The sequence below is a fragment of the Schistocerca piceifrons genome, chromosome 7, assembly GCF_021461385.2.
Source record: "Schistocerca piceifrons isolate TAMUIC-IGC-003096 chromosome 7, iqSchPice1.1, whole genome shotgun sequence".
NCBI classification, from domain to species: Eukaryota; Metazoa; Arthropoda; class Insecta; order Orthoptera; family Acrididae; genus Schistocerca; species Schistocerca piceifrons.
The window spans coordinates 171,114,187-171,135,634 of NC_060144.1; the positions used below are offsets into that span (position 1 = coordinate 171,114,187).

Genomic DNA, 21,448 nt, shown 5'->3' on the forward strand with positions numbered 1-21,448 from the left:
AAAAAGAAACGAGAGATACTAATAAATCACAACTATGAAATAAAAACGTGCAAGGAATTTGGAACAATCAAAAATATAAGGACTACGTGCTTTGGACTGTAAAAGGCAACTTAAGCACTGGAACTTTCTAGGACATCGAAACTAGAAATTTAACCAAGTTAAACAAATGCTCTGAACTTTTTCAAGCGAAGTCACAAAGAAAAGAGGTGAGCCTATCTACAAATATGGCTCTGATTCAAACCAGTCAGTATTTACGAAAGGAGAGAGTGTATTTTCTATCAATTTTAGTGCTTTGCAGTTCTACCCTTGAAGAAGGCGAAAGTTTCCGACTTTGACATACTTCTTAAGAAACGTTGCAGTCTCAGGTGGAAGCATTTTAATGGTGTCAAGTCTTATCGTCGACTCCCTGAGTCAGCTACAGAATGTAATGTCAGAGAGGAAGATGTGTGTGTGAATCAAACGATGAATATAAGGTGGGGCGTATCTGAGAACTGATTATGGCGGAAGCATTACTCATTGTTTAGGGAAATATTGGCACTTATTCTCCAAGTATGTTCTAAGATTGTCAGAAATTCATTCTGAGAGAGCTAATGAAACTTATGTAGCGTATAGGATGTTATCTCGTTACTCAATACATACATAAAACACACATCACTATTATATTTTCAATAAGCTTGTATTGCAACTTAATTTAATTAGCCCACAATGTCTAATCACTAGGAGATGGTCATGAGTCTACCAGTCTCAGCCAGAAACTCTGGCATTTAGGTTATTTTAGACTGCAAACAGTGCGTTTTTCTTGCCTATCGAATATGTACTTGCGCAGCTGAAAGTTCTGGCACCATTTGACAAAATCATGGATAGTACAAAGTTATATATTTTCATGTAATATAGTTTTCGTGATCCTGAATAATTATCGGAAGTGTAAATGTTGGGATCTGAATATTATTGCAGCAACTAATCAATTAAAATACTGAGAAATGGTACATATTAGTCTCCATTCTTGTTAATGACACAGTAATTACTATCTTACATTCGATAAGCCAGCTTTTCTGAACTACGAGGGTTGCCCAGAATGTAATGCACAGCATTTTTTTCCTCAGCCGAAACCAATGCTACGAATGCGAAACGTTACTTATGTATTATTTGAAGTCTCGTGAGTGCGCCAAGTTTCCGTCACTTCCGACAGATAGCGTAGCGGCAAGACAATGTTAAAATGGCGTCTGTAGGTGATGTACGTTACAAGCAACGTGCCGTCGTTAAATTTCTCGCTGCAGAGAAAGAAACTGTGGGGAATATTCACAAACGCTTGTGCGAAGTCTATGGTGCATCTGCTGTCGACAGAAGTACAGTTAGTCGCTGGGCACGGAGGGTCAGGTCATCAGAAGGCGGTTTATGCTCCTGAGCACTATGGGACTTAACATCTGAGGTCATCAGTCCCCTAGAACGTAGAACTACTTAAACCTAACGAACCTAAGGACATTACACACATCCATGCCCGAGGCAGGATTCGAACCTGCGACCGTAGCGGTCACGCGGTTCCAAACTGAAGCGCCTAGAACCGCACGGCCACACAGGCCGGCAGAAGGCGGTTTGGCGGAGCCCCACGATTTGCAGCGATCGGGGAAACCATCCACGATAGTCACACCTGACATGTTGTAGCGAGCGGATGTTGTGATTAGCGAGCACAGATGCATTCGTGGAAGATATTTTGAGGAGGATGAGGTGATTCACACAGGGAAGCACTGGCTCCGCCACCAAGACAATGATTGGTACCGACAGGGCATACACGCCCGCGTTTCTGGAAGGGGGAAGGCCATAGAACGGGATGGAGACTGCGATAAAACACCATTCTTCCGCTTGCGTAATCCTCATTATGTTCAATAAAGAATTTTTGAAGAAAAAATGGGGTGCATTACTTTCTGGGCAACCCTCGTAGTAACAGACAAGTGGGAAATTTAATTGCTACAATACAATTAAGATACATGTTTTCTGACTTTTTTCCAGTCACGGAAGATTCCAATAGTATCATCGGCTAAGGTTAGGAATGTATTGCACAAGGCAAGTTTCTAAATTTGCGCAAACGTGAGCTCACACTTGTTTCTTAAAAAATATTATATGTATACGGAACGAGGCTATATACACGTCTGAACATATATTATTACATGAAAAGGTGTACCGTAGACTTTGTGATTTGGATAAGATTCTATTAAATACGAAAATATTAGAATTAGAAGCAAGAGAAGTGGAAATTTGGGAATTTGTGGTAAGGCCTTACGGGACCAAACTGCTGAGGTAACCGGCACCTAATCTTACACACTATTTAATCTACCTTAAACTATCTTACGTTAAGGACGACACACACCCATGCCCGAGGGAGGACTCGAACCTCCAACAGGGGGAGCCGAGCGGATCGTGACAAGACGCCCAGACGGTACGGCTATCCCGCGAGGCCAATAGTAGTGGCATTTTGTTTATGTAAACAAATGTATTATCGTCTTTTTAGCTGGAATAGTCTCGCCAATTAAAAAAGGCTTCAGACAGAGAGAAAACACGTCTTGGCAAACAGACAGGGCCATAGAATGAAGTGATTCCTGTTGTCAGAGTTCGACAAATTTAATCTTTTGTTCCCAAAAGGATTACAAGGAATAGAAAGGAAACATAACTATTGAAGAATAAATTCCTATAATAGGAACCATGAACTTGAAATTTGTAGGCTGGTAAACTAGTGATTAAAAAGACTTTAAGGAAAAAGTTTACGAAACACGAGACGCTTGAAATTATTTTAATAGCAGACACATGGTAGTGTGCATCTGGCGGAAAGTTGCAATTCTTTTGCCATCTTCGGGATGCCCTTGTGTTGGTATGGATATGTGATACTACGAGGATCGTAGTAATGCCCCACATTTTTATACTCAGAACATGTTTATTGTTAAGAGTCAGAATTTGGTGACAATATACATCAAAATGTCTTACCCATGTCTACTTTTCTACGTAGTTTTCAGCACATTCTATGGCAGCGCGCCATAATTGTGGAAGAGCATGTATTCTCTGCTGCTAAAAGCTCTTGTCCTATAGGCGTAGCCATGTTTTGAATGAATGACTGACCCTCGTATTATCTTCAAGGTGTATTTCCCATAGAGAATCTTTGAGCGGCCCAAAGAGATGAAAGTCCGAGGGTACTACGTCAGGACTATAGGGTGGATGAGGCAATGATGTCAAACGCAATTTGGCAATGTGTCCTGGGTTCTCAGACTTGTGAGTGGGCGTGCATTATCGTGTTGGAGCAAGATTTGTGATGGATTCTTGTCCGATCGAACACGTCGGAAACGGTTATTGAGTTTATTCAGAGTCTTTCAAGTATGCCTCTGAATTGATGGTTGACCCTCTGGGCATCAAATTCACGAGAAAGACATTAAAATCCCAGAAGACTGTCACCATGACTTTTCCGACAGAGGGGATTGTCTTTAATTTTTTCTTTTGTGGTGAATGAGGATGATGCCACTCCATGGACGGCCTTTTTGTTTCCGGCTCAAAGCGGTGCACCCAGCTTTCATCCGCTGTAACGATCCGTGACGGAAAGGCTTCTCCGTCGGTCTCAAAACGCTCCAACAGTTCAGACGAAATGGCCTTTCTTTGGATCTTGCGGTTCGCTGTGAGCATTCGTGGAACCCATCGTGAGCACCTCTTTGAATATCCGAGTGTCTCGATCATTGAAGACGCACTTCCAAAGCTCACCGACAACTGTAGAGCCATTGTCGAGTTGTGATGCGCCGGTCTGCATGTGCATGATTCAGCAAGTCTGGAACAGCGGCTGTGACAAGACGCCCCGAGCGTGGCTGATCATGGAGCTCTGTTTCTGCATTTCCTGAGGCTGTAACTTTCTTTACCCATCGACCAACTGTATTCCTATGAACTGCAGCATCGCCATACACTGCACACAAACGTTTATGGACGTTCACCACGGTTGCATTTTCTGCACACAAGAATTCAATAACAGAGTGCTGCTTGTATCGTGAGTCGTATGTAGACGCCATTTTGACGCTGTACTACGGCTCTGCCTTACATCAGAACGGCTCTAAACTTCGCCGACGCACAGTACAAACTTCAAATGTGAAGCACGAACAAGGACAATTGTCTATCTATATTAATGGATTTTGTAAAAAAAAATGTGGGACATTACTTATTGAACGACCTTCATATATCCCATCTCATTGTCGTAGTGTAATACAGATGAGTTACCAACGACGGGGGCGAGGGCAGGATGTAGGTGGCAACGAGGAGATGGAAGCCGAATCTGAGTCCAGTGCCGAGCATCCGCCTCCAACCCCGGCAATGGGAGCCCGTCCGTGAACACCAGCCGAAAAGCTGGGCAGAGTGCGTGCAACCACATCCAGAGCGAAGCAGCAAACGGACGTAGAGGAATCCCGAAGATTACTGAGGTCTATTGTCAGTCACAGTCATTTGAGGAATCTCTCGAGACAGATGATCGATGACGGGGCCTGAACTGCGCAACGAGCCAAAGCAGAATGCGTAGGAGCCGTGAAGGGAAATTTCCTGATAGCTTCAGCGACGATGAGCCAACATGTATTCCAGAGAGGGCCCGCAAAATGCAAGGGCACACGTGGCCCATGTGCTTGAGGTTTGGGCCATGCGGCTGATTGATGCGCACCACAGGCTCGGCTCTGAGAAGTCTACTGTTCAGTTTCCACATCCAGACGGTACCAAGTGTAAGTGTCATCACACCAACTGCTTGGAGCGACGACGCCACATTGACCTTGGGTGTAGCAAGCCAAGCACATAAGGCTGGAGACCCTCGGGAGCCACAACGCGTGACTCCTCATTTCGGTGCAAAGCAAAATGACACCTCGGGAAACTGCAAGGTTGTTCCAACGGCCACAGCATCAGCGGACGACCGAACTACGAATATGTGTGGCTGAACGTGGCTAGATAGTGTGGACGTAGTGCAACAGAATCTGAAAATCAGGATCTGCTGCTGTGGCCTGGGCAGTTTGCGGAAAGCCTTGCAAAGGATCTGTATCTTCTGCACCAATGAAGCAACAAGAGCAGGGGACGAGGTGAATGCGGAATCTGGGCCAATAGAGAGGCAAGAAAGATCATCTGCGTTGGCATCCTTAGAAGTGATCCAATACGCAATCTAATATTTGTTATTTGAGAAAGGAAGAACCCACTGTCACAGATTCTGCGCTGTGCGAGTTGGTACTGACTGAGAAGGGCTAAACAAAGATTGTAGAGGTTTATGGTCAATCAGCAACGAAAACGTTCTTCAATAAAGATACTGGTGAAACTTATTGAAACCACAGAGAATAGTGAGAGACTCCTTTCCAATTTGCGGATAATTGCACTGAGCTTGCTTCAATAACATCGAAGCAAAGGCAATCAGCCTGTCAACAGCACAAAATCTATGCTACAATACTGCACCGATGCCGTAAGCAGAAGCATCCGCACCCAAAGCCACAGGATTGTTTGTATGAAAATAAACAGTGCATCTATCACTAAGCAAAACATCTTCCAACTTCTGGAAAGCAGACTGAGATTTCTGAGAACAAGCAAAAGGAACGTCCTTTCTGTGCAACGGATGCAATGCAGCCGCGGCCTCAAAAGGGCTGGGAATACGGGATGATTATAATTAAACTTCCAAACCGCTGTACAAATAACACCACTGGTCAGAATAACGTCGGAGAAGGGGGAAAACGTATGGCTGAAGAAGACTAATAGTTACAAAATGTAGCAATTTATGGAGCTATAACCATCATTATTTAAAGCGGTAGACCACAAATGACAAATGAATCATACAAGCCGGCCGCTGTGACAAGTGGTTCTAGGCGCTTCATTCTGCAACTGCGCGACCGCTACGTTGGCAGGTTCGAATCTTGCCTCGGGCATGGATGTGTTTGATGTCCTTAGCTTAGTTAGGTTTAAGTAGGTATAAGTTCTAGGGGACTGATGACCTCAGATGTTATATCCCATGACGCTCAGAGCTATTTGAACCATTTGAATCACACAAAAATTCCTGTGGTGTACATTTGACGTTAAACCAACTGTAATACTCAATGCGCATGGGCGTACAGGTTTGATACTGTTAGTTACGTAAGCGCTTCCACCATGGCAAGGTCATATAAAATTGGATGGGAAAATTCGGTTTTTAATTGCCCTGAGGCCAAAAACCACATAAAAAGCATCAATAAAAATCAAATAGGATTATTAATTTCCGTGTAACTTGCGCAAAACATGTTCAGTATGCTGTCCATCGTTTTCTGCAACAAGTTGAAATCGAAAAACAGCATGTTCTACAACCGACTGAAGTGTTTCCGGCGTCACTTTCAGAATGTATTGCACAATGCGTGACTTCAATGCAGCTAAGTTTGCAATCGAGCACTCAACACAGCTTTCAGGCAGCTTCACAGCCAGAAGTTACACGGATTAAGATCAGGAGAACGGGACGGTCATGGTGTAGGGAAATGGCAGCTGATAATTCTAGCATTTTCAAATTGGCGCATCAGCAGCAGCTTAACTCGATTTGCAATGTGCGGAGATGCGCCATTTTGCATAAAAATGATCCCATCCACACATCCATGTCGTTGAAGAGCTGGAATGTCGTGCTTGCGCAAAGGACACTCATACCGCTTACCAGTGACGGTACAAGTAACAGGACCGGAAGCACATGTCTCTTCCAAAAAATATAGCCCTATGATAAACGATGCCGTAAACCCGCACTACACAGTGACCTTTTCCGGATGAAGCTGTAATGGTTAATTTGCGTCTGAATTTTCCGTTGCCCATATTCGACAATTCTGTGTATTGACATATCCTGTCAGATGGAAGTTGGCTTCATCTGTCCACAAAATCTTCCACGGCCAATCATTGTCCACTTCCACGCGAGCAAGAAATTCTAAAGCAAAGGTCTCTCTTGTTGGCAGATCCACAGGAAGTAACTCGTGCAAGTGGGTAATTTTGAATGAGTAGCAAAGAAGTATGTTTCGTAGGAGTTTATACACTGTGCTCACGGATATGTCCAATGTTCGGGCGAATCTCCGTGCACTACACGTTTGGACACCACCACTCGTCTCCTCCCGCATTTCTGTGGCCACTGCATCCACTGACGTCGAATCAATTCGTTTCCTCCCTCTACCAGGTTGCACACCAAAGGAAAACGTACTTTCCAATTTCCGAGTCATTATCTCCAGACCCATGGCAGTCATCGGGCCAACGCCTTTTTTCAAACCCTTCAGTGTCCGGGACTTCGACAGAGCGACGTGTGCACAGTCACCATTCTTGTAATACAGCTTTACAAGCAGAACGGTATCCTGCATTGAGACAGTCATGCGACCGTCACAGACGCGAAAGGAGGAAAATCTGTGTACGCGGCGTGTTTATACCAACTGCAATGGGTTGCGCGAATGACAGGTATTTTCACTTACGTCTTCTGAACCATACAGCGCCATATATTGATCAATTTTTCTCTTATGCATTACGTTTTTCCCCTTCTCTGATAATATTCCGATGCAATTTGACACCATTCTGACCAGTGGTGTTATTTCTACAGAGTTCTGAAAGTTTAATTATAATCACCGCGTATATCGGACGTAATACGTGAACTTCCCTAACATAGACTGAAATTCCCGCTCACTACGTAGGGGTGGAAGGTCACGGATAACAAGCAAATGTAACTGCCATGGGTGAACACACTGCTTATTAATGACGTATCCTAAGTAACCAAGTTCAGTCTGAAAAAGCAAACACACATTTTTCTCTCTTACATTTGAGACCAGCTGCAGACAGCACTTGAAACAGAGAGCGAAGATTGCTCACGCGGTCTTCCGGAGTGTTACCTGAGACGACAATGTGATCTAAATTATTTGAGCAAAAAGTAAATTTTGCAGTCAGCTGCTCCAGAATGTGCTGAAATACAGTGGGTGTAGAAGCTCTGCGAAATGGGAATCTAAAAATTTGAAGAGACCCAGATCCAACAGATCTTCCAGATGCTGGAAGGGATAACAGTTGTCTTGAAATAGGCCCACAGCCGGATTCTGCCGGACGGCTTCTTTAGAATAATAAGATAGTACACCCACTGGCTGGCAGTAACGAGTGCTTCGAGGCTGCTATCTTGCAAAGCAGTGAATTCCCGAGCCACCTGCACTCTTAAGAGCCTAAGAACAGATCGAGCTGTAACAAAATGTGGCTGTGCATTGTCCTTTTTTGCGACAAGGGCAGATGGTTCAAATGGCTCTGAGCACTGTGGGACTTACTACTTAAACCTAACTAACCTAAGGACATCACACACATCCATGCCCGAGGCAGGATTCGAACTTGCGACCGTAGCAGCAGCGCAGCTCCAGACTGAATGACAAGGGCAACAAAATTACTGACTTTGCCTATAGCCGCAGAAAACAAATGCTGAAATTCTGCACATGGATCCCCGAGGATCAAAGTAAGAAGCAGAAAGTACGTTGTCCTGAATGTTTAACCTAAACAAATCAAAGCCAAAAATATTAGCAATGTCTCGGGAGTAAAGCACTGTAAATTTCACTATCTTCATCAAATTTCGGAAAGCTGCATGAAGGCTACAACTGCGTAAGACAGGAATGTCTTGGCAGTTACATGCCGTCAGCATGTGATGTGATGTGCACAACTTAGGTTGGCCAAGCAGTCCGTAAATGCTACGGTTGAGGAAAGTCTGAAGCTCCAATGACAAGTTGCAAACGATCCAGCATTAGTAAGACACGCGAAATGTTTGTTATGTTTACACAGTATTGCAGATGAGTTGGGAGCCTTTCCTGAACGGCTGTTACAGTGTTCGTTTGCACTAATGACGCTGTGCCGTTTTGGAAACACACTGTACACGGTTTGTTATTTCGCTTTGCCTGGAGGAGTGGCATAAGTGGGTGCATTACGCTTCTGTAAGCACACAGACTGCATATGTGCCCCTATGCTCCAAAAAAAGCAAGTCACTTTACGCGAGAGGCAACATCGGTGATCATGTGCCGTATTACAGCGAGGAGAGGACTGCACACCTTGTTTGGGACTTGACAAGTGTTTAGGCGAGCGTTCTGGCAGTGGCCGGCCAGGCCGCTGCCTACAAGCTGACTGCGAGGCCCCTTTGTCTAAGAAATGAGAATGTTCGTCAACGCGTTGTATGTGCTGCACTGCGACGTATGTACTGAATTGTGCGAGGTACTCCGTTCAGTCTTCCTCCGCCTCGACAAACTCACGAAATGGGGGCGCATACTTAGGTGGTGGCACTGCCGTTGGGTCCGGCATCTTGTATGAAGTCATCTCCGCCGTTATGAAGCGATTCATCACTTGAAGCAATTGCGCCATTTGTTGACTCTGAAACTGAACGAACTGAGACAGGCCAACTGCAGGCAGCGCAGGAGGTGATTGCGGCGCCGTAGCCATGATTAATTAAGCAATGCATAAAATAAGACAGTTAAGGACAAAGAAAGCAAATGAGGGGTGCAAAAGCAGTAACCACGAAATCTGAAACATAAAGAGCAGAAGCAAGTCAAACACAGGGGACAAAAAGACAAGTAACCGAAAGAAACGACTAAGAAGACGACATAACAGGGAGAAAGCAACTAGAATTGACTGCCATTCATAGCTATGAATATTTCTCACCACCTATGTCGTGTATGGCTTCGTACGCAATGGTGAGCAGAGATGGGCTACAGAATGGTGCAGCAATTGTTGTCGTATGAAAACAATACAGAAGAAGAAATGATTACCCAACAAGTTAACATTGTAAACAGGGGATTTACTTAACTTATATTTCTCCAGGTATACTAATTTCCATAACAAATAATACAGCAAGGATTCGAATCTAGCTTGTACAGTGACAGTTAGGATGAGTTTCATGTACTAAGAAGAGGTGATGGTTTCCTAGCGATGAGGCTGAAACTGCAAGTGTGTGGAGCGGCAGCACAGGGCGCTCACAATCTACAGCTACTGGAGGCATGGCTCAGCAGGTGTGGACCATTGGATCTGCCAGATCCCGTGCGATTGCTCTCAGCGTCTCACGCAAACTTGCAATTCCGTTGTCGACTTCGCAACACCTGTGGGGTTGTATCGGTATGTGCTAACAAACTCTGTGCCGTGTTTCTGGGAAGAGGGTACATCAGCGCGGTGGAGAGATTGCGGCTCGTTTCTGGGCTAAAACAGTATCTTGTTTCAACTTGTGGTCTTTTATTACATTTTATTAAACTATGAAATAATGTCTACAAAGTGTTTCTGGTAGGATGAATAATCATAACCGCGTAGCTGGTTTTAGACATATTCTGAAAACGCCACTGCTTTTGCAGAACATCTCCATCCTGGTGGTGCTGCTCTATAGCTGGAGGATCGGAGCGAACGCCAACCGACACGCCGCTCTTCAGGACGTCTACTACGGTGAGATTCCTTAATATTGCATTATTGTTCGGCATATGTTACCCATTAGTTTTTCTGCATGTCTACTGACCTTGATAAAATAAGTTCACAACATGTGATATCTCTGTACTTGGATGTGGATTGTCATATTTCATTCCATACCAAATTTAGCGGTACAGTCAGATATTCTCGTACAATTTAAATTGGATTCCCCTTGCAAGTCATTGGAATTTAGATGAAATGAGTCTAAAATACTACCGTGGCCCTCGGTGCCCTCCAGGTTAAGGGATAAAACTAAGAGGAATATCGGTACCTGGCGAAGGCAAGGAGAAAGCGATGCAATCTAACCAACAACTTTTGCTGCGTATAGGGTAGAACTAATTAATGTGGCGTCTAATGAGCTTTGGCATCTGGAACAAAATAAATTGCCTTTGGCAGAGGTGCACGTAACTGCAGCATTATGTCTAATGACATGCTGTACCATTTGTAGTAAATAATGAACTGCCGGCTGCTGTGGCCGAGCGGTTCTTGGCGCTTCAGTCTGGAACTGCGCTACCACTAAGGTCGTAGGTTCGAATCATGCCTCGGGCAAGGATGTGTGTGATGTCCTTAGGTTAGTTAGGTTTAAGTAGTTCTAAGCTCTAGGGGACCGATGACCTCAGATGTTAAGTCCCACATGACTCAGAGCCATTTGAATCATTTGAAGTAAATGAACTTTCCGATTTCGTTGAGGTATAAAAATGGTTCAAATGGCTCTGAGCACTATGGGACTTAACTTCTGTGGTCATCAGTCCCCTAGGACGTAGAACTACTTAAACCTAACCAACCTAAGGACATCATACACATCCATGCGCTAGGCAGGATTCGAACCTGCGACCGTGGCGGTCGCGCGGTTCCAGACTGGAGCGCCTAGAACCGCTCGGCCACACCGGCCGGCGTTGAGGTATAGTGGTGCACTTTTGCGACGTCTAGCTCTGCATTACAGATTACAATGACCCAGACACCTTAAAAATTTAGTGTTTTTGGAGTACACGGATGACGTGTTGTTTCACCCAAACTAAAAAACGACTTAGGTATTTCCAGCAGATGTTCTCATGTTCAATAAAAATTTCTGTGCTGAGAGTAATATTTGTGCCACAGGATGGAGCTGATTCCATAACACAGTTCCATAGACTAAACCAGTTATTTTTTCAAATCAAATTTATATAATTTATTCTTCATATTCGGTTACAAATTGCATACAGTATGAGTAGTTTCGAGCTCCCTCGATCATCTTCAGATTTACGTAGTTTCGTCAGCAACCCTTCTTCTCTCTGTCGCTACTACACGTGGAAAACTGTTCCGATGTGGAATTGTGACTGAAATTTAAAAATCAACAGAGGTGCTGATTCCTTTCGCGAAGAATATTTTGACTATAGCGGAAATACCTTTCGTCCTCGTGTAATGGTAGGACCCACAGAACACCACCACGAAACTTCCCAGTCATTACACAACATCATCCACGTTTCTTTGTACAAAGTCCGCAGCCTTGACTGCACACGCCAGCTTTCGCTATAGCGGGTTGATGTCATAGGCTTCAGTCTGATGGTTGGTTCAATACAGGTCACCACGTTACTCTATCCTGCAAACGCCTCTTCTCCTCAGCATTACCACTGACATCTACACCCGTCTGACCCTCTTTACTAGAGTCAACGCTTCTAACAGATCTGACCGCCCTTCACCACACCTTTTCCTTTATTACTGGATTACCAATTTCTTGATGCCTCATGAGGTGTCCTATCAACTTTGTCGTCCTTTTAGTTAAGAGGTGCCATAATTGTATTTCCTCCACAGTGCAATTCAGTTACTCATCATCAGCTGTCAGATGTACTCATACACTGTCCAGTCACATTAATGTAACCACCACTCAAAATCCTGGATAACCACCTTTTTTAGCGCATATCACTGTGAGACGTGACGGAGGAGAGTCAGTTTCCTGGAAGATACCACCAGGGATGTGAAGCCATGACAACTCAAGTGCCACGGTCAGCTGCGCTAGGTTGAGAATCCACGGCGCGAACTGCCCGATCAAGATGGTCCCACAGATGCTCGCTTGGGAGTACAATAAATATAAGGTGGTGCTCTTCGAACCACGCACGTACCATGCGAGCTGTGTGACATGTTGCATTGTTCTGCTAGTAGATGCCATCGTGCCGAGGAAAAAAAATGTGTTTATGGGTAGATGAGGTTCACAAGGACGGATGCATACTTGTGTTGATCCATTGTGCCTTCCTTCATGTCGGGTTTATGCAGTGAATGCCACGAAAATATTCCCCACAACACAAAGTTCCCTCCTTCACCCTGGACCTTTTGTTTTCAGAAGTTTCACGCCGTACACGTCATCTGCCATCCGTCTGACAGAGCATAAAACGTGATTCATCTGAATCGGCCTACTGTCCCCATTCAGTCCAGTTGTGATACTAGCATGCAAATTCCAGCCTTCGTAGCTGATGAAAAGCGATCAGTAAGGATGCAAGGACGTGCTACTTGCTGCAGAGGCCAATATGCAACAACGTTCTCTGAACGTACGTGGAGAAGACGCTGTTGGTAGCCCGTTAGTACATCTGGGCGGTCGGTAGCCAACAGTTTCACGTATACTCGCCCGTAAACGTCTCTGCAGTCGTCGTTCGCCACTGTCGTGTATGGCGGTTGTTGGACCGCAATCATCTGAGGGATGGTTTTTGATAGTGCCATTTTGTCATGCTCGGGACCACGTGCCACAAGGCACAAGAACGGCTTGAAAACCTAGCCGTTTCGGAAATGCTCCCACCCTTGTCCCTAAAACCGATGATAATGCCCTTTTGTACTTGGATAAATAACTCCGTTTCCGCTTTACGAGAACGACTGCACTGTTTTCTCCATCCTCCCGACACGCATTATATACCAACCGCTTTCAGTGCTGCCACCTGCGGTCTGTGAGTTACTGCACGCTAACGTCAAACGTAGCTGGTTATCACCTTAATAATGTTAAGCTTTCTTCTGCAACACTCCATTTCTCAACCTTCTATCGTTTTCTCGTCTGAATTGTTTATTGTCCACTTTCCACTTCCGTACATGAATGCACACCAGATAAATACCTTCAGAAAAAGACCTGTGACGTTTAAGTTTTCGTTAGAAGCTGACAAAGTTTTCTTTTTCTGAAATACATTCCTTCTTATTACCACTCCTCAATCAATATCTTCGCCACTTAGGCTACGGCCAATTATTAGTGTCGGACGTCGTAACGTAATATCCTCAGCATTGCCTGGTTGACTGCACTACATTACCCTTATTTTACTATTCATGATAACCGTCTTACAACCCCTTTTAAAGACACTATCAGTTCCGTTCAACTTATCATACAAATCACTTGCCACCTCTCACAGAACAGCAGTCTCACCGAAAAGCTCAGTTTTCCTTATTCTTTTCTCTTCACTTTAATACCCTTTCCAAATATCTCGAAGCTCTCTTTTACTGCATCCACAATGCACAGATCGAAAAACATCAGGGATAGATAATTGTTCTATCTCGAACTTTCTCATCTGATGCTCTCTTGTCATTTGATCCTTATAACTGCTAACTGATTTCTATAGAAGTTGCAAACAAATCCGCGCGATCGCTACAGTCGCAGGTTCGAATCCTGCCTCGGGCATGGATGTGTGTGATGTCCTTAGGTTAGTTAGCTTTAAGTAGTTCTAAGTTCTAGGGGACTGATGACCTCAGATGTTAAGTCCCATGGTGCTCAGAGCCATTTGAACCATTTTGCAAACAAACTTTCGCTCCCTGCTACCTTCAGCATTTCAAAGCGCGCATTTCGCTCAGTAAAGCTAAACGCTTTCGCTTAATATACCGACCCTGTAAACATAGGTTTGCTTTCTTCAATTCTGTCTCATCTTATAAGCTGTAAGATAAGCCGTTACTGTCTCGCGTGTTTCTACATTTCTCCGCAACCCAACGCATCTTCCCAGTTGTTGGCTCTTATAAGTCTTTTCATTCTTCTTCAATTAACTCATATCACTATACTGCAACCGTGACTTATTGAACAGGTGGTTCAGTAATACTCGTATTCACACCTGTCAGCTTCTGACTTCTTTGGAATATTAAGGCTTCTAATAAAGTAGAATTAGGCATAGCAGATACTATTCCATGTTTGCATTAGTCGTACTCGAAGTTCGCTCTCGTCTCTATACTGCAGGGCCGGCCAGAAATTCTGCATGCGTGCGGTGCTCCTGCACATGTGCAACTTCCGGGTCACAGCGTGCACGCCGCAGCCGTCAGCGTACATGTAGTGCATGTTTCTACGCACACATGTCGCTCCTCTGTTACACAAAGTGCGTTATCGACACCTCGTATGTATGTCACAACCTGGGCTGTATCTGTAAGATCTGTTGCTTCATCGAGCACAACAGAGAAAGCAACAAAGTATTTAGCCTTATTTATTAGCTGCCTGCGCAGATCGCCGGCCATAGGGCTGATACGTCTTGTCACTGTTTGTTTGGATACACTGATTTCTTGAAACCTGCTAACGTTCGTGGGACACCCAAGTTCTGCAGCATCAATCAGACACCCTTTCACAAACTCCCCTTCGGAAAAGGGTTTCCCAGATTGTGCAAATCTTAATGCGATTTTAAAATTTCCTCGCTGTGAAGATTTAGTGTGGTTCTCATTCTGGAAAATGGAAAACAGTACGTTGTACAGCGTACAATAAAACAAACGTAAATGTAACACAAAAAACTAAGAGTTCAAGAAGTATCAGTCACTTTGACGTACAGTGAAATCGAGTTGGTGTGTCTCATCCATTTTCTGAAGGACGTTTAATTTTGCTTGCCGTTCTTCACTGTTTAGTACACTACACTCGTGTTTGTGATATGTATTGTAATGTCTTTCAATTGAAAACTTATGCTGGACCCCTATTATTCGGCGGCACAGCAAACACTGTGAGTTTTCACCAACGGCTACAAAAAAGAATTGCAGTTCCCAGTCATTTTTAAACGACTGAGAGCATAGATCTCCCGTCCTTTGCTTTTTCATAGTACTTGCCATTTCTCAGTACTCTGTTAAGGTTACAGTCTCCAGAGGTAAATGAGACTGGATATGTTGCGCTCTTGCTTGTACCAAAGGGAAGTGGAGCCGCCGCCGTTCATTTAGCAAACATGTCTAATAACGGATGTCGCTATCGCGCGCTGTCGCACACGAGCGCACATGTGCAGCACTTCCGCACGTCTGCACTCTGTGCAGCGTTTAGCCGGCCCTGCTGTGCTGAATGCTCTTCTTTGCTTTCAGCGTATTCACAGTAGTACGTCCACTACGAAGGTTTTTTTGTCTATGTAATTCCTGTCACCCTGCTCCCGGTTGCACTGCTTTCCCTAAATGCATGTTAAACCCAGTATTGTCTTGCTGGAATCAGTCTTCTTGTTAGAAACAGCGTACTCTTTAATGGTTGCCTATGCCTATTTCAGTGTATAGTTTTTGTTTTGCTGTCGTGTTCACTGAGGAAGTTTTCCCCAAAACAATGAGTCACATCGAATACAGCAGCTATACGTGCTCCTGCCTTTCACGAATACACAATCAAAGCGAAAAACGGTGATTTACTTTACTTGTAATTGTGTTAGGCCTTATATCATGGTAGGTTAATACACCGTCAAAGCAAACACAGACGCACTACCTCTTATAATACTTACAGTACTGAAGGAAGGAAAAGACAATGTCAGTCCGTCAAGTCAGGAAACACACCCCGGATGTGTGTATTGACACAAGGGGTGTCATATTGTCTTGTCCAACCACTGTTTGTACATGTTGCATAAAACAGGAATACGAAAATATTTAGATTTGTGTGTGGTATAATTATGCAAACATACTACGCTAGTGCTTGTAATTGACTGGAACATGTTCGTTAATGGGAATTAGTGGAGGTGATATATTGTCCAGTCACACCACCAACAAACACGTGTCACTGAAAATGAGTAAGCGAAGCAAATTTTAATCTTCGTAGAATCTATTAGCCTACAACGTTAAATCTTGTCTGAGATACCAAAATTGCTTTTACAGAACACCTACTACACTATACTATGTGTATTAAAACAGTATTAAAAATATAGGTATGACTGGAACGGCAAGACAGTCGAAAAATAGGAACCGAATCAAATGAGGCAATGATAGAGGTTCATAGTATCTTTTGTGAAGTACTTCCAAATGTTTCGCTTTCTGCAGATTACTAAATTATGAAAGAAATAGTCTGGTATACCACTCCGCAAGTACTTCTAACTACAACGTGGGTAGGTTACGCAAAATATACATGACGGTATACAAGAAAAATATTTAGTTTCGAAGAATTGCTGGTTTTTCCTGGAGGAACAAATAAGCAATAACAATTTTTGTCTGGAAACATGATTCAACAAAGTTTCACGGCATAGAAATTATGCCGTCCGAAGCCTGCAAAAGTTTTGGAAATGGTCGCTGTATCGGACCAATGATATCTAGAAGTAACAATAAAGATTACTATAGGAAAGCGCTTAGCAGTTTTTGAGCGTCTAAATATGAAGATCATTTATAATTTTTATGTGCGATACTACATGTCATACTTCTGTACAAAGATAGCTTTTTATTCAAGTCATGTATATCTACAGTTTCAAGTATCTCTTAAGTAGGTGGTTCTCGGCTAGGCGGCTCAGTCCATCATTGATATCTGTGTAGTAAGATGCATCCCCGGTGCAAGTTGTTCCTAGGTATTTAGATTCCGGCCAGGATCGGCTCCAGAGATTTGGCAGGCCCCTGCAAAAAGTTTGAGCAATAGCCTATCTCGCGCTAACATTAATCTGAGATTTAACGTTAATCACTTACATATGTTGCCTAGACAAATGTATTCCCGAAATTTCATTAATCTGTGTTAGTGATTTTTTGTGTTGCATTTTTTTTCCTTTAGTGTATTTTACAAGTCACCGAGATAGTCGTATCGATCGGCTTTACGCCACGCATAGTCTCACAAATGCTGTCGAGGCACTTCTAAGACCAATATAAGATGATGTAAGTCCTTTGGGTGAAATTAAAACAGGTGACACCGGGTCCACAATCCATTATATTGAGATAGGGAACCGATGATCGGAAATGCATATTTATTGTATTGTGGACATACACAGCGTACACTGCATAACAACAGCGTAGCTCATTGTGATATTTCAAAGTGACGACGGCCTGTCTCAATGCATGTATGACAACGGCGCCCGCAATTCTGCGGCACTCTCTCAAAGGTCCGTGGTGTCTGTTGTACTTTGAGTCAGGCAGCTTGGAACCTGGCGAGCTTATCTTCATGCGTCAGAGTCTACGGGAGTTTCATAGGACAACGCCTTGACGTAACCCCAGAGGAAAAAGCGCAGAGGAGTGAGATCCGGCGTTCGCGCTGGCCATGGGACAGAACCTCCCCTCTCACTCCAATGGTGGAGGAACGTTTTGTTCATATGCTCGCGAACATTAACATCGAAGTGGGCTAGTGCAACGTCGGGTTGAAACCACATCCTTTAGCTTACAACAATGGGTGCAGCCTCTCAGAACTATGACAGCACATCTCACAGGCACACCAGCAACGTGGACCAGTCAAACAGGGAGGCACCAAGTGAGGTTCTGTTAGGGGACATTGTCCAATGCCCACCTATATGTTGATACAAAATAGATGCTGGTGGCCACCGATATGGGTGGCGTGGGGATTGTCCTCACTCGAGACATGGTTGTGGACACTATTTGAAACACCATCACAGGTAACGAAGCTTCATCTATTAACAATACGAACTAAACAAAATCCAGCATTATAATACTGCGGTAGATAATCCATCGACAAAAGTGAACGTGGAACTGAAAATCTGTTGGTCCCAGTACTTACTTCTTTATGATAGAGGTGTAATACGTATTCCACCAGTGCCCTCCACAATGTAACCTTCGAAGTGTCCTTTTCGCGCAAGTTGATGTGTGCTTTTTGCTTGGTGGTCGGCCACACGATCCAGCAAATGGTTCAAATGGCTCTGAGCCATTCACTGGGAATTCGCCATACCCACACCCTGGCATCGGATCACCACATTTTCTACGATGAATCGTCACCCTACACAATGTTTATCCACTGTTCAATCGTCCAGAGTTTACGCTCCTTACACCAAGCGAGGCGTCGGGCGTCGTTTGGCGCTCCGGTCAACAACTCATAACCATAACTTCGTCATGAAGGTCAATCGGGCACGTGCATTAGTTTATTTTCAGCATTTCAGGTCAAATATACTAATCTTGAATAATGACCATCTATATTATATGTCCAGCATTGCCGGATGTTACAGACTAGATGTAGACTTGTTCATAAGTTCATTCATGACTACTTGTGTGCTAAGTCAATAGGATGTTCATGCGTTGTAGCCATAGCAAAGCAAATGCTTAACATTTACATCTAAAAAAAATTTCTTTTAGACCTAGTCATAATAATGACGATGTTGGCTTTATATTATCCTTCCCACTTCTAAGTTCTTTAAGGTGATTACACTTCATGCTTAAGTACAAAAGTTTCCTAGACAGGCCACACGTTGTAAGCACGTGATGTCTTCCTCATATCATGACCAACGAATACTTCATAGATGTTAAGACAGTCAATCTAAGTACGTTCTGCACAGGATAACATATACGCCCTTTTCCTCAGCTGTACCTTCCTTCTATTTCACTTTACTAGTAAATTCAAGTTCAGGAGTTAGGTTCGCGTCTTGTCCCAAGAAGTACTCTTCAAACAGTTTATGCACAGGCACAAGGTATTGTGTCCGCCTAGGCGGGCCTCATGACGCTACGGTCAATTCCAGTACAGCACTCGTGGCAGCCGCATCGCCGTCGCGAAGTGGGGCCGATGCAGTTTTAGATACGTTTATGGATTTGTAATTTTAGTTTGACGATGTCCACTATGGACAAACGGTAGTTACTTTTATTCTGAAGAAGGTTGGGTTATCCCGACTGAAACCTAGGTAAATATAGGTAATCTGTGCAACTGAGGCAGATGATATTTAATAATAAAATTAATATTTATACAGTTGCTGACAGGGCTCCGAAATGTTGAAAATATAAATAGCGAAAGGTCAGTATATGATTCCGGCATATGGGTTGAGTATTGGAGACATTCTCCTACCGCTAAGGACTCACCCGGAGAGCCGCAAAATTCCTTTAAGATGAGACCAAGTGAAAAAAGAAGTGTTGAACCACAAACGCTATGCTTCGAAATCCAGTAAATAAAGAATTTATGTGCAGGTCAAGATACCGTATTAGCATTACCAATTCCTTACATTTAAAACCCACTACCGCTGATTTTTAAATATTCGACATCTGTGTGCAAATAGTAAAAATTTTCCCCCTGTAAAAAAGGGCAGGACTTGAAATACCCAGATAAACTGTCAAAATCTTTGAATGGTTGTATCTTCGATTATACGGGGTTTTCGAAAATTCCCTTTACAAACTTCTATGACCTGTAAAGGGGAGTGAGTACTTAAAGATCTGGAAAGGAGCCCATGTCCGGAAATGTACCGTTACCGTGCTACAGCCGTTTGAAAACAAGCTTGCCAGGTAGGTATACAACAAGCTAGTCATGGTGGGGAAAGGGGTGGTGGGAGGTCACGTCGTATCGTCTAATGCCATCTTATGTCTGTCTTACCTCTCTGACCTGATTCGAGCCTCATTCGCATGTATATGAGCGTGTGCACGTTTGGAGAATACATCGGCATGATCCTTCTGAATGCCGAAGCTCACGATACTGGAAGAGCTGCTTGTCGCCGTTACTAAGATCGTTCTCCACAAAGTCCGACTACATCGCATACTATTTTCGCCACCACAACGCAACGGTTTCGAGAATGGGTACCTTCACCGTCAGCAGATGTGACTATGGTGCTCCAGGGAGACACCGCGCACCCGATTTGAAAAAGCCCGTACTGCGTCACGTGGAAGAGAAACCATCAACGAGCACATGAGCGATTTCTCTGTCCACTAATGAGTGGAACTGTGAAACAAATAATCTACTGTGTCACGCATGGCCAATTACTTGTGAAAGTGGTCGCGTTACCAACATGTTTTCAGATGGTTTTAGTAAGGAAACTAATCAAAATATTGTCCACTCACTCCTCTCTACAAATCGTAAGGGCTTTCAACGAGAATTTCCGAACCCCCCCGTGTATCTGGCTCAGTAGCTACATAGCACCTCTTCTTCAGTGGTTTCACAGGCTACAACTGTAACAATGATGTCCTTCGATTTTTGATCGGATGTCGCTCAGAATGAAATCTTCATTCGGAACTTTCTACAAAGCCAAACATGGAGGAGACTTTACTATTGTTAAAGGAAGCATAAGTGCAAAACACATAATTTATGTACACTAACGGTATTTTCACTTTAACAAAAAGTATAGCAAGTCACGCAAATTCAGTTTTGGAAGCATATGAACTTAGAACAAGCTGTCCAGCATAAATTTCGAGCAAGAGCTCCTTCAAGAAAGTGTTATAGGAAGCAACGCCCAAAAAATGCAGACTTTCAGGGCTGGTAGTTGTGTCATTGGTGACTTTTGTTTTATGTTCATTAGTCTGTGGTCGAAGGCGTGTTTCTTGACTCCAGTTTTGCCTTCTAATGCTAAAGCCATCATCATAGGTTATAAAAACTCAGATACCGGATGCAGACCAAAATAAGCTCAGGAAGCCGAAATTACACTTTCACTGCTACAATCTGCAAACGTCCTCGTTACAATGTCTTGAACTATTTATTTAGTATGAATGAAAATTGTGATGTCCACATAATACTGGTTGATTCTTTTTATTTTTCTTAATGTTTCGAGAAATTTTACTACATTTTTTGTATTCTTTTACGTTTAGTTCTTGTAATTTTTTCACGGAACAGTGGCTTTACCTTGTTTTAATACAGTTAAAAGCTACAACACAACTTAACACATAGCAGGAAGTGGTAATATAAATATCTTTCTGTAAATTATTCTCACTGTGATAATCTTGTTTCATATCATTAAAAATAATTGAAGTGGCTATAGCTACTTTTAGA

At 43.5% G+C, this 21,448-nt stretch overlaps 1 protein-coding gene across 3 annotated transcripts in view; it reads left to right on the forward strand.

The window, feature by feature from the left end:
- Window positions 1-21,448, forward strand: part of LOC124805010 — a 1,149,888-nt gene that overhangs the window by 850,222 nt on the left and 278,218 nt on the right. For all 3 annotated transcript variants that reach the window (XM_047265410.1, XM_047265412.1, XM_047265411.1), the window contains one exon: window positions 10,320-10,407. In XM_047265410.1, the coding sequence (XP_047121366.1) occupies window positions 10,320-10,407 (88 nt within the window). The remainder of the gene's footprint in view (window positions 1-10,319; window positions 10,408-21,448) is intronic.